General features: G+C 39.4%; 2 protein-coding genes across 2 annotated transcripts in view; one reads left to right on the forward strand and one right to left on the reverse strand.

Moving 5' to 3' along the window:
* Positions 1-11,977, forward strand: part of LRP8 (LDL receptor related protein 8) — a 230,906-nt gene extending 218,929 nt beyond the window's left edge. Inside the window, exons 14-19 of the mRNA XM_081949607.1 lie at positions 178-319; positions 4,010-4,162; positions 5,417-5,665; positions 6,973-7,041; positions 7,215-7,387; positions 9,121-11,977. Coding sequence (XP_081805733.1) covers positions 178-319; positions 4,010-4,162; positions 5,417-5,665; positions 6,973-7,041; positions 7,215-7,387; positions 9,121-9,159 — 825 coding nt within the window. The 3' untranslated portion in view covers positions 9,160-11,977. The remainder of the gene's footprint in view (positions 1-177; positions 320-4,009; positions 4,163-5,416; positions 5,666-6,972; positions 7,042-7,214; positions 7,388-9,120) is intronic.
* Positions 1-14,018, reverse strand: part of CPT2 (carnitine palmitoyltransferase 2) — a 116,074-nt gene that overhangs the window by 55,113 nt on the left and 46,943 nt on the right. The window lies entirely within an intron of this gene.

The following is a 14,018-nucleotide window of genomic DNA, read 5'->3' on the forward strand; positions in this document are numbered from 1 at the left end:
GACAGTAGTGAACTGCCCACTTGTCTGTTCTCTATGACCCTGGAAAGAATTGTGCATGACTTCTTTATGAAAAACAAAATGCCAAGGAGATTGATTCGTAGGGAAGCAATGCCTAAAAAGTTCCAGCTGGTATTTAATACAGTCTGAGGCTTTCTCTCTTTCTCTCCATTGTTGCAGGACAAGGTATTCTGGACGGACTTAGAGAATGAGGCAATCTTCAGTGCTAATAGACTGAATGGTCTAGACATTTCTATTTTGGCAGAGAACCTCAATAATCCTCATGACATTGTAGTTTTTCATGAACTAAAGCAACCTAAAGGTAAGGTATGCTTCTAGTTTAATAATGCAATTGTAATATATACTCTCTACCTACTAATATATGAGATAGACTCATTACATGCAAAGCAAGATAGTTGAAGCCATGATTTGTCATAATTGTGATGATTATGGCATACAGCTCATGAAAACCCCAAATCCACCATCTCAGAAAATTAGAATATTACATGCAATCAATAAAACAAGGATTGTACATAGAATAATAATATCGGACCTCTGAAAAGTATAAGCATGCATATGTACTCAGTACTTGGTTTGGGCCCCTTTTGCAGCAATTACTGCCTCAATGTGGCATGGCATGGAAGCTATCAGCCTGTGGCACTGCTGAGGTGTTATGAAAGACCAGGATGCTTCAATAGCAGCCTTCAGCTCTTCTGCATTGTTTGGTCTCATGTCTCATCTTTCTCTTGGCAATGCCCCATAGATTCTCTATGGGGTTCAGGTCAGGCGAGTTTGCTGGCCAATCAAGCACAGTAATCCCACGGTCATTGAACCAGATTTTAGTGCTTTTGGTAGTGTGGGCAGGTGCCAAGTCCTGCTGTAAAATGAAGTCAGCATCCCCATAAAGCTCGTCTGTGGAAGGAAGCATGAAGTGCTCCAAAATCTCCTGGTAGACGGCTGCGTTGACCCTGGACTTAATGAAGCACAGTGGACCAACACCAGCAGATGACATGGCTCCCCAAATCAACACAGACTGTGGAAACTTCACACTGGACTTCAAGCATCTTGCAGTGTGTCCTCTCCATTCTTCCTCCATACTCTGGGTCCTTGGTTTCCAAATGAGATGCAAAAGTTGTTCTCATCACAAAAGAGGACTTTGGACCACTGAGCAGCAGACCAGGTCTGTTTTTCTTTAGCCCGGATAAGACGCTCCTGACTTTGTTGGTTGTTCAGGAGCAGCTTGACAAAAGCAATATGACATTTGAAACCCATGTCGAGGATCCGTCTGTGTGTGGTGGCTCTGACTCCAGCCTCAGTCCACTCCTTGTGAAAGTCCCCAACACTTTTGAATGGCCTTTTCCTGACAATCCTCTCCAGGCTGCGGTCATCCCTGCTGCTTGTGCACCTTTTTCTTCCACACTTTTCCCTTCCACATAACTTTCTATTAATGAGCCTAGAATATTGCACCTTTTCACAATATTCTAATTTTCTGAGATTGTGGATTTGGGGTTTTCATGAGCTGTAAGCCTTAGTCATCACAATTTTGACAAATCATGGCTTGAACTATCTTGTTTTGCATGTAATGAGTCTATCTCATATTAGTTTCACCTTTGAAGTTGCATTACTGAAATAAATGAACTTTTGCACGATATTCTAATTTTTCGAGTTTCACTTGTATATCAGGTGCTTTTGGAGGGAAGGCTGGTTTGTATGCTACTGTTTACAGTTCACTGGATTGCATTAATGGCTCTTTCATGGGGAAATTGCTGCACCAGTAGAAGGAGGGAACTGTCTTACTGGATGATACTAGAACTGGTATGAGTTCAGATATGCCTCCTGATTTCAAAATATTTTCCTGAGATTGCACAGCTACTATATGGCATCAGAAAAAGGGGCACCTTCTTTAAGGTACTGTTGATAAGAACAGTTAGCACACTCATGCCAAACCCAAAGCACCTTTTCATAGGTCCAAATACTTAAGGAATATGAAATACATAGTGGATACCTTAGATTTCATGATAGGTAACTAGATTGCAAAGTTGTGAAAAAATATTGACCCTGGTTAGCTACAAGGAGATAACTAGCAAATCTTGTTATTAAGGCATTCAAGAAAATAGTGAGATCTACCCAATTGTAACAGTCTTGATGGTGCCCTTAGACCCTCAAAACTGCAATCTTCACATGCCTCTCACCCACAAAACCTTTCTATAATTATAGCAATATGCTGTTTTACAATATTAGGACTTTGTAGTGTAATTACATTTGACCTTTCCTGAACTGATTTCTTTCATATGACAGGATAATGGTATATATTACCCACAGCCAATTTGGCTTGCTATGTACTGTACATAATGGGATTAGTAATCACAGATTTCAGGGAGACCCCTTTTAAAACTGAAATATTCTAATATTTTTCTGGTACTTAAAGTAGCCATTTGATTTCTTGCTATTTGTCTAAGTCAGTGGTCGGCAAGCCGCGGCTCGCAAGCCACATGCGGCTCTTTACACACTTTCATGTGGCTCTTCTGTGTGCCGGGCGCCCTCTCCCCTCCCTCCTCTCGGGCACTTCAAAACAAGCGCCTCTTTCCCTTTTTTCTTTTCGATCCACAATGATTAGGGAGGATCCTGAAGTCGGGCGGGGACGAGAAGCGAGGAGGCAGAAAAAGAAACGGAGGCTAAGGAGCTTCCCCCCCGCCTCCTCCCAGCAAAAATCTAACCGGGGAGCCAGGCGGGCAGTAGCAAATTAGCCGATCACGCCGCGTGATCAGCTAATTTGCTACTGCCCGCCGGCTCCCTGATAAGATTTTTGCGGGGGGGGGGGGAGAAGCTCCTTGCCTCCGTCTCTTTTTCTCCCTCCTCGCTTCTTGGGGCTAGAAGACCTCCAAGGTCCCTTCCAACACTGTTATTCTATAAGGTCGTTGCAAATTTGATGCAGGAGAAGTTTCTGACAAGTGGAATGACGAGAAGCGAGGAGGCAGAAAAAGAAACGGAGGCTAAGGAGCTTCCCCCCCGCCTCCTCCCAGCAAAAATCTAACCGGGGAGCCGGGCTGGCAGTAGCAAATTAGCCGATCACGCCACGTGATCAGCTAATTTGCTACTGCCCACCGGCTCCCTGATAAGATTTTTGCAGGGGGGGGAGAAGCTCCTTGCCTCCGTCTCTTTTTCTCCCTCCTCGCTTCCTGGGGCTCCACCAATGGGGGAGCAAGGCCCGCCCAGCGCCAGGCTTTGGGCTAACACAGAGGTCTGCAAAGTTGGCTGTTTTAAGACTGGTGGACTTCAATTCTCAGAATTCTGGGAGTTGAAGTCCACCAGTCTTAAGAGCCAATTTTGCAGATCCCTGCCTGGGCTAATATGATTGATGCCCTTGGTGGACTTCAACTCTCAGAATTCTGGGAGTTGAAGTCCACCAGTCAGGTTTGAAGACCCCTTGGGTTTTTTTTCCTAAAGGGTTAGGGATGCAAGGATCTTGTAACTTGACAGCTTTAAGACTTGCGTGCTTCAAATGCCAGAGTTTATTGAAACTAAAAACAGTGTACCATCCTATGTATTTTCGGTTTTAAAAGTGTGGCTCTCAAAATAAATTTCAATTGTGGTTTTGGCGAGATTTGGCTCAGTTGAAAAAAAAGGTTGCCCACCACTGGTCTAAGTAATGGTATGGACAATAATGTTCAATATATATATGAGAAAATACAATGTAGTTTTCCTAGGTGGAAGTGGTAGTTTGTGAAACAAGATTGATGGGAGTGTGATGCATCTATACCCCATAATGATAGCAATTGCAGTGGGGTAAACACAATTGAATTTGTGTGTGTGTGTGTGTGTGTGTGTGTGTGTGTAGAACTATTTTATAATTCATGGCCATACAAAAAAGTAAATCAATAAAAATATTACTACCATATCAATTGGATCGTCTGTGAAGGAGATGGATGGCTTAAATATGATAGGTAAATAAAATGTAAATAAATAATTACAATCCTCAAACTTAATTCTTATTTCTTTTTCCTATCTGTAGCTCCAGATGTTTGTGAACTTCATTCTTTGCCAAATGGAGGGTGTGAATACCTGTGTCTCCCTGCACCACAAAACTCTCCACACTCACTCAAATATACATGTGCTTGTCCAGACAACATGTGGTTAGGTCCTGATATGAAAAAGTGTTATAAAGGTAAAAATATCTGCCTATACTTTGTAAACCTTCTGCAATCCTGTTTAGAGAGGAACTTCCTTCCCAGGGACTAGATAATTCTTTGGACTCTTGTTTTGCGCCCTGTTTTATGGCTGCACTTAACATTAGATTCAACCATTGTGAATTCACTCAGTTGTTCTGTTCTACACTGTTGTTCTACACTGTGTCTGTATCATGGTCTCTCCTATCTCTTTTTATCTCTCAGTCATTCTTTTTTTACAAATTGAAGCTTAAACCTGTAAGATATATACAGATACTCCTCGACTTACGACTAGTTGTTTAAAGAACCCCTCTCAATGAAGCATTGGTAATTGCCTGGAGCCAGCCTCGTGTCACCTCCCTGGAAGCCGAAACTAACCAAGAGGGACACGGGTCCAGCACACAAGTGGCAGCACTGAGTCTCCCCATAATCCTCTCCATGCCCTTGGGAGTCACAGGGTAAAACTCATCCCAGATAGTTTCCACAAGATTCATCCCCGTCGACTCGCTCAAATCTACCCAATCAAAGTCCAAGCCTGTCCGAATCTGAGCAATTTTATCCTGAATATACTGAACAAATTCCTCAACCTTAACCTGCAAGGGGTCTTCCCCAGTTCCTTGATTAAGTAAGGAGCAGATCACCCTAAACAGGGCGCTGGGCAGTTATCTGCGGATGCGATAAGAGCAGAAAAATGTTGCCGTTTTGCCGCTTTTATTGCCACTAAGTAGGATTTAATATGAATTCTTACTAGTGTTCAGTCGGATTCGGACCGGCTGTCCCTCCAATCACTCTCTAGGCGTCTTTTCTGGCGTTTCATCTTCCGGAGCTCCTCGGTGAGCCAGGGAGCTACCCGAGATCAGCACTGGGTCAGAGGCTGCAAAGGCATAACGCGGTCCAAGGCCCCAGTGGCCGCCCTATCCCAGGCTTCCGCTAGGGCTTCGGCCGAACTGTGAGCAAGGGATTCAGGAAAAGTCCCAAGCTCCATCAGGAACCTTTCAGGGTCCATCAGGCACCTGGGACGGAACCATCTAATCGGTTCCGCCTCCCTGCGGCAAGGGGTGGCAGTAACTAAAGTTGCACTGTGTTTTACTATGAAGAAGTAAAGAGAAGGGAAATATAGTCTAGTGCAATTAGAAGGCACCATCTTGTGGGAGGTTATCCAGCCTTCTGTTGGCTCACCACAGGGAGATGGCATCCATATACATTGGACAAAATAAATGCATAAATAAAGCAGTACTTAATAATGATTTCAGAGCTTCCTGCTACCTCAACTGAATTGCCTACTACTGCTGCTACTCCTACCACATCAAGAAGTTATCTTCTGAACTTTACGGCTATTACTACTGACAGCATGACTACCACAACTGACAACGTTAGTACAGAAGGATCAGCAACTACAGCACAAGTCTTTCTCCGCATGACAAGTCTTCATTCAATCACAGTGACATCCAGCCCAGCTGATAGTAAAATAGCAACAGGAAATAGCAATCTCTTCCAGCACTGTGAGTGAAGTGGCCTATAACTAACTAAGTGGTAAAAATTTGGACTGACATACAATTTTAAAGTAAACAAATACAAATTTCTGTTTGCTCCGCAAGTAGCTTGAGTTGGCACTGCATTTCTTTGTGGAAATAAAACAGGATTTCTCTGTTACTTTTCTTTTGTTTAATATAAAAATGCTGTCCCTTTTTGATGACCTTTCTACTTCCAAAGCATTAGGCCCAGCATCTGAAAAGTTCCCTCATATACAAAAATTTAAATTTCTACATGTTGCCATAATCTAGTTTTGGGCTTTTTGGAAGAAATTTCGGCAGTGTACCTAAACGTGATTCAGAAATCTCAAAATAATAGACTAATCCAAAGTATTGTTATCTCAAAACAGTTTTAATATTAGCTCTTCCTTTTTTTCATCCTTTTCCCTCTTCAACACAGATTCAAAACTGAAATAGAAAAAATGATGAAAAGTTGTGAGGAAAGTTGGCTGGGGTGGTTAAATCCAAATACATTTAATACTTTACTTTCACATCTACTGGAAAGTCTGTGATTAAAGTGATATCTGGGTTTGATAAAGAACATGACGTTTTCCTGGCCAGAGGCTGTTTTTAATGGTTTTCAAGGATTGTATCCTAGGGCCATAGATTTGATAAATCCTAGGGCCATAGATTTGATAAATTCCATTAAACAAGTTCCATAGATTTGGTAATATGCTTACATACACTCTCACCAGTTGAGGGTGAACATCCAAATACACATCATTGATCTAAAAATCCAATGCCTAAACTTTATGCACACAAAACTGAGTATGTGAACTTTCAGGATTACTTATACTAAATATTTGACAATCCAATCAAATTGGATTGCTCACAGCTCACTCGTTCTCTCTCTCCCTCCCTCCCTCTCTCTCCCTTTCCCTCTTTCCCTCTCCTTCTCTCCCTCTACAATCACACACACACACACACACGGTAACACTATGCCAAGACAGTCTGAATTCTGTACAGTGCAGTGCTCCTACTGATGGAAGGGACAGAAGGAGAGAAGGCTATGGAGAACTTTGGGTAAATTTATGTGAAAAGAGGGAACTCAGCTTAGATGTGACAACTATAAGGTTAGGCTTAGAAAGCATTTCAGAGACTCTGCCTTCATTTGGTTGCCTGGAAAAACTGCCTTACAGTTTTCACTTCCCAGATTAGCATTAAAATTGCTTTTCTGAAATTCGTGCTTTTTGAATTTGTCAGCTATGTGGAACTTGGCAACTGCTGCAATCCTTACAGTTGTCCTTTATATCTGAGTTGTTCTTCTCTAATTGCAGATGCTAACAATGGGCAGGCTTTTGGCTCAACTGTGATGGCAGCCGTTATCGGAATTGTTGTTCCTATTGGTAAGTGTGTGTTTGCTATCTTGCCATTCGTTTTGGTTTTGCTACTCTGGCCTATTGTAACAAACTCAGAAGAGATATGCCATGAGTGAGCCAATTGAAATATGATGGCCTTTCTGAGACAGCTAATGCTTTTTATTTATTTCTCCAATTCCTCTATCCTTTTTTGCTTCTAGTGGTGATCGGCTTACTATGCACAGGTGGGTATCTCATCTGGCGAAACTGGAAAAGGAAAAATACAAAAAGCATGAATTTTGATAATCCTGTGTACAGGAAGACTATGGAAGAAGAAGATGAGGATGAAATCCATATTGGGAGAACAGTACAGATTGGTCACGTGTATCCAGCAGTAAGTGAATGCTTTATCCACTGTCTACTACATTGTCCACTGTATTCATTTGAGTCCTGCTACTGTAGTATTTGGTGTTCCTTATTGTAGATGTTTTGCTATAAATCTGTAGGAGATGACCAGGCTGAGCACTAGGGAAGGGTCAAACACATCATCATTCATGAGCCCTTACGCGCCCACAAGCAATCTAAGTCCAGCCCAGCTTGAATTCCTTCTACCCTTATTTACCGCCAATTTCCTTTGGCTGTTAGGAGTTCAGATTCTTGTAGAAAGCTTAACCTTGCAATAAAACTTTATACCCATTTGAATTGGCTGGATCTCCTGATTTCCCTGGCACTTAACAAAATCATTATCAATCAATTCATTGAAACTGGTGGTATATAACTTTAATAAATAAATAAGCACCTAATCTTATTTTTTGGCTGAACATTGGATCAGGTTCAGTATAAGATTGCATGTGTCTTCTTTGCTCCCAAAACAAACTATCTCAGTGTTCATCAAAGTAGTTTACACATTTATCTAATACAAAAGAAGGAGAAGGTGCCATTCAGATGGGTACTGCTAATGTTGTAGGGATAAATAGACAATAAGCTTAAATGTCTTTGCCAACATATTCTAGAGGCATACTTCTTTCTGGGGCATTATATAATAGTGGAAAATACCATCATTGCATGGGAGGGGCATCCTCTCACATATGTCTCGCTTATCTCAAAATGCTTAAATATCTTGCATTTAAACATTTTTATTGAGTTATACAGTATTATAAAATACAAAAGTAAACAGAAGAGCAGTGAGGAGGGAAGGGAAAGGGAAAGAAAAGTGAGGAAAGGGGGGGGGGGAGAAGCATTGACTTCCGACTCTCTCTGTTACAGTAAAATAAGGTATTAACATCAAATCACAACTTTCTGCTTTTCCGTAACAATATGAGCAAGTCATTTCCATAAAGATCTATCAATCTAATATGTAAAACCCAAAGTCAGAGTTTCGTCCTTTTCCACATCAAACACAAAGTTCAGAAGCAGTGTCCATGTGGAAACAAAAGTACTTATCTTCGTTTCTTTAATCAAAGTGGTCAATTTTGCCATTTCAGCCAACTTCATCAACTTCTGCCACCATTCGTCCATAGTAGGAATCAAAATGTCCTTCCATTTTTGTCCATACAATTTTATTTTATTTTATTTATTTTTTTGCTGTTGTCAACATATATAGTAAAAAAGTTCCAATTTTTTTCTCCTGTTCTTTTTCCATTAGGCCAAAAGGAAAAGTTCTAGTTTCATTTTTATTTCCATTTTCAGAATTTTCTGTATTAAAATATGAATCATACTCCAAATTCTTTTTTTTTTTTTGCTTTGTCACATGTCCACCATAGATGATAAAAAAATCCCTTCTTTACTTTTTACACTTTCAACATTCATTTTACAGGTCTTTATACATCTTAGATAACTTATCTGGTGTTAAATACCAACGATACATCATCTTATAGAAATTTTCTTTTATATTATAATTTAATGTAAATTTTAAACCCGTCGTCCACATATTTTCCCAATGTTCAAGCATCACATTATACCCAAAATTCCTTGCCCACTGAATCGTACAATGTCTTACGTGTTCATTTTCCAAATTTAATTTCAATAACATTTTATAGATCTTAGCGATAATCTGTTCAGCGTTGCCACATAATGAAATTTCCTATTCATTTTTAACTAAGTCAAATACTTTGTCTTTCTCAACAGCGTGTGGCACTAAGTCTAGAAGATGATGGGCTACCATGAGGAATACACTTACTCCATTTCCATGGTTAACGTATCAAAAGAAATGCACTGAACCTGTCTACTGTGGCTAATGGAATCCACCTTTCTCTTTCCTTCTCCTCTCCTTTATATTTATGTTGCAAAAGGGTAACCACAAAGTTGTAATGAACTGCAAACATCCAAAGGATGTGAGAGTTTTGTATGTATAATCTTTTATACACCCTTTTAACTTCTTGCACTATCCATCTGTAATAGTGAGGAGCCTACTCTACTACTGAATGCTGCCAGCCCAACCCAAGGATCAGCAGCTTACACATCATTTCTAAAAATTATATTTATAGATGTTTTGTAAATATGTCAAGCATACTTTGTGGCTGTCTTATCAACATATGGACAGAAAGAGAGATCTGTATAAACCATTTAGAATATTTATTAACAAATTCTGAATATCAAATTTGAGCTGTACATATATGTAGAGGACAAGAGTATTTATATTTTTTTTTTACATTTGACTCGTATTGCAGAGATAATTTGTATATCTATCAAGACTGGATAGGTATTTAGACATTCACATATATAAATAAACATATATGAATATATTTTAGAAAGAATAGCTCAGCTCTATGACAAATAGAGTAATTTAATTCTTAAAGGATGTTTAGTTAAAACTTTGCTACAGAGTCTAAAACCACGGAGTGAGAATCATAGATGTTACAGTAAGATAATCCAAAAATGATCAAGAAACTAAAGTGTTCCCATCATGAACAAACCAAACTCTGCAGATAATCCTCAACTTACAACCACTGTGGGAATCAGAATTTCCATTGCTAAGCACTGCAGTTGTTAAGTGAGCCAAATGAATCTGGTTTCCCCATTGAAATTGGCTGGAAAAGTGGCAAATGGCAATCAAATGAATCCAGGATGGTAATCATATGACCCCAAGATCAGAGGTGGGTTCCTACCATTTCTCCCGAGTAGGTAGTAACTCGGCCTGCCACGCCCCCAAACCGGTTCTTTCAGTGGTGCCATAGGTGCCACCATCTTATTTTTTTCTTCTGCGCATGTGCAAAAGCATTTTTTAGTACTGTGCATGCGCGCATCAAGCACATGCACAGTGCGAGCGCAGCACGTCCCTGAGCAAACCGGCAGTAGCAGCAGCCGGAACCCACTCCTGCCCAGGATGCTGCAATTGTCATAAATTGCCAGTTGCCAAGCACCCACATTTTGATCATGTGACTGTGGGGATCCTGCAACAGTTATAAGTGCAAGGATCAGATGCACATCATTTTTTCCAGTGCTGTTGTAATTTGGAACCTTTGCTAAACAAATGGTCGTAAGTCAAGGACTTCCCCGGGGCCTGCAAGGTAGACCAGTTCATGGCTCTGACACTTGCACACCGCAGCAAAAGGCAGAGTTTTCATGCCAACGATGAGCCCCATGCAAAGATTTCCCAGCTGCTTTTATCAGAAAGAATATTTGTGCTCCTAAAAGCACCTGGGTGAACAGAGGTACTCTTTTTGAGTAAATGGGAAAGCTCAGAACATTGCTACAAGCATTGCCCTGTAAAAATGAGGACAGCGCCCATACATCCCAAATCATTAACCTGGCAAGATATAAGCAAATTTAAGATGCCATCTTTAGTATAGTTTCTAAGAAAACATCCCACTCTTGGTGACTACTCTTCAAAGTAGCTATATATTGGTTAGCCTTATTAATTTGTAAGTGTTGTAAAGCTTCATTTTTGATTTAAAAAAGAGTGTTCACCAATTATACCTAGTTTTCTTTTAGAGTTAAATGAATGTAAGAAGGGTTCCCTCACCCCCGTATCTTAACTGTGCAGAACAATTCTAAATATATATATATTAAAAGTAAGTCTCATGGCGTTCAGTGGGACCTGCTTCTTTTTATCTAAGGATGCATAAGATCATGGAAAAACTGGTTTTAGTGGGCTGGAGACATTGGAATCTATTCCAAATATATGGAGTCAGTTTTAAGCCAAATCTGATGAAATTATTATTATAAGTAACCATAAGCAAATAAAAGCCATTATTCTGCTAATAATCTTTGCTATTGATTCCAATTAGTGGAATTAATGATCCAAGATTATAGTCCTTTTCTCTGGAATTCTCATTCCCTATTTATTCAAAGTTTATAAAGAATCAAAGTGAAGTTGATGACATCAAAGAATATAATGTTTAGGGGTGAGGGAGGAAGTGGTATTAAAAAGATTACAGCTTGTCTATTTGCTGTATGAATAGCACAAATGTTGTGCTATTGGAGTACCCTATGCTTTTAATTTAAGTTTCCTATATGCAGATATTACTGTTTCATTGAATCTTGTTAATTACATTTGGTTGTTTAATTGCACTTTGAATGATCTCTCTTAATTAGCCTAGCCTAAAGTAATTTTCTCTTCCTGTGGGAAATTGTAATTCCCTTGTAAATTTCCCAAGTAAATGATTAAAAGAGGGGGGAAATGCAGAGCTGTAATACAAAAAAAATAATAATCCAGAAACTGATCTTGGAGCAATTATACAATGGTTAGAAAAGAATTGATCACAAATTTTCTAGCCACAAGCAACTGGAAGCAGTAAAACATGCTGGACTTGTAAAGAAAAAAAATTGAATTACAACTGGAAAGTATTTTGCTGAACAGGACTAAATTATAAGGAAGTATTATTGAAGAATGTAGGTCATGATAAAGACCTGTCCAGGTGGTATAATTCTGTAATAAGTGTTTCTTAGATCCACCATATTTAATTCAGTTTTCAGCTAATTACAGTAGAGAACTGTAGAAAAAGAAAAAACATTCCAAAATTTAGGAAAGTCCAAGTGGCATATCCTTATTGGTATAAACCAGGGGTGTCCAAACTTGGGAACTTTAAGACTTGTGGACTTCAACTCCCAGAATTCCCCAGCCAGCATGGCTGGCTGGGGAATTCTGGGAGTTGAAGTCCACAAGTCTTAAAGTTCCCAAGTTTGGACACCCCTGGTATAAACTATTATATGATCAGTGGGGCCACTTATTTGGATTTTGCTGTTGATCCAATTGTTGAACAACATTTTGATCTGGTTGTACCAAATGAAAAGCAGAACAGTATAAACCATAGGACTGGTGGTGGTATTCTGAAGAACCACTTCTGAGCATTGAACTAAATGATCTCCCTGGAACTCATTCTGTTTTTATCCTAAAAGTTATAGTTACCAGTGAACTTGGGTTTATTCCTGAATTTTGTTTCTAAAGCTGGTGTGGGTTAATGGAAAGGACTAAAAAGATCCACCTGATCTGGAGAGGCATCCTGATAATGCGTGCCCCAGAATAATTCCAGAGGGGTGTTTTTAACAAACAGGGTAACTGCAATTTCTCGTGAGATAGTGAAGTTGAAAGTAAATGCCTGGCCATGACATTAGCTAGCGAGCATAAATCTCCATGGGGAAGGGGGGGCATGTGACAAAAAGAATGTGCACAATGTCATCATGACCCAAACACTGTGACTTACATATATTTGTGTTGGACATCAGGGCATTAGCGCATAAAGTTGGGATTTGCCTGTCACTGCATATCGAATGTCATTTCCCCATGAGTATGGCTATTGCAGATAGCAGTGCCAGGCTAGGCTGAACAGGAATTTGCAATCTTGTTAAATTCCTTAAATTGGTGCTCTGGATAGCTATTTGCATGCACTAGAACACTGAGCTGTGAAAATGAAAATGCTGTAGAACTATTTTTTGCCTAAGGATCTCTTATAAATAATTAAATGTTCAATCATTTTTATGAATAAGCAATATCTATTAAACATAGCAGTTCCAGTTAGGAGGCTCTCATATCTCCTCTGTACTGCCTGGTAGCCTTGAATTGCAACTCTTGTATTGACTATATGAATCACTGACATCCTGGGTTGGTTCTAAAAAAAAAATTCTGCCCTTCATAGAATCAATTTCATAACAAATTGAACTTTTGTTTGAAATGTAGTGATACAAAGACAATCTTGTACTTTTATGGACATCAAAGATTTTCTCTGCAAACAAAACAGATCATCTAATGAAGGGGTCTCAAACTCGCTGCCCGCAGGACGGATGCGTCACCTGCTGTCCACGCCCCCGTCCGATTTAGCGAAGGGGGGAAAAAGTCCCGATATGTCACGTGATGCTGCCGTGACAATGCGAGTTTGACAGTCCTGATTTAATGGCTGCACAATTGCTTCCAGTTTATATGACATGTATGCACACAGTATCTCATGTTTAAGGTGGCAGTTCAACTATTAAAAATATATATTCATTGATGTAAGTCATAATATTCAAGATGACTCGCTGATAATAGGAAGTCATCCCTTGATGACAAATACCAATATGCCTAAGCTGGTCCTTCATGTTAAGGATAAGTGAGTGAGAAGTTAAAAGAGTATAATAGAATCTGCACCTTGGAAAGTTTATTCAGTTTGCTGCTTGTTTCTAATGGGTATTGAGAAGGAAGGATGTCTATTTCTTTCTGCTAGATTTTGAGAAAGAAGCTTTAGAGTTAAATACACGCTTCTGAAGAAAGATGTAGAGGGAAAAGAAAATATTTAAAGCTGCTCTACTCAGTTACTACAAAACCATGCACTGTGTGCATGAATAAAATTATAAAATGAAGAAAAAGGCTTTGTATGTAATAACTGTAACTAACCTCAAACTGTATATAGATTTGAGTAATTTACCATTTTGATACTTTTTTTATTTAAAAAAAAAAGTAAAACCTTGTACAATTCCTATGTATAATGCTGGAATTTTTCTCCAAACCATTGTAAATTACCCTGTTTTCTTGATTTCCAACGTGACAGATTTGTAACTACATCGAGTTGATAATCAAATTTTCCTTAAAATAAAAATAATATTTTCAA

Source organism: Natrix helvetica, assembly GCF_964273705.1.
Source record: "Natrix helvetica genome assembly, chromosome: 3".
Classification (NCBI taxonomy): domain Eukaryota; kingdom Metazoa; phylum Chordata; class Lepidosauria; order Squamata; family Natricidae; genus Natrix; species Natrix helvetica.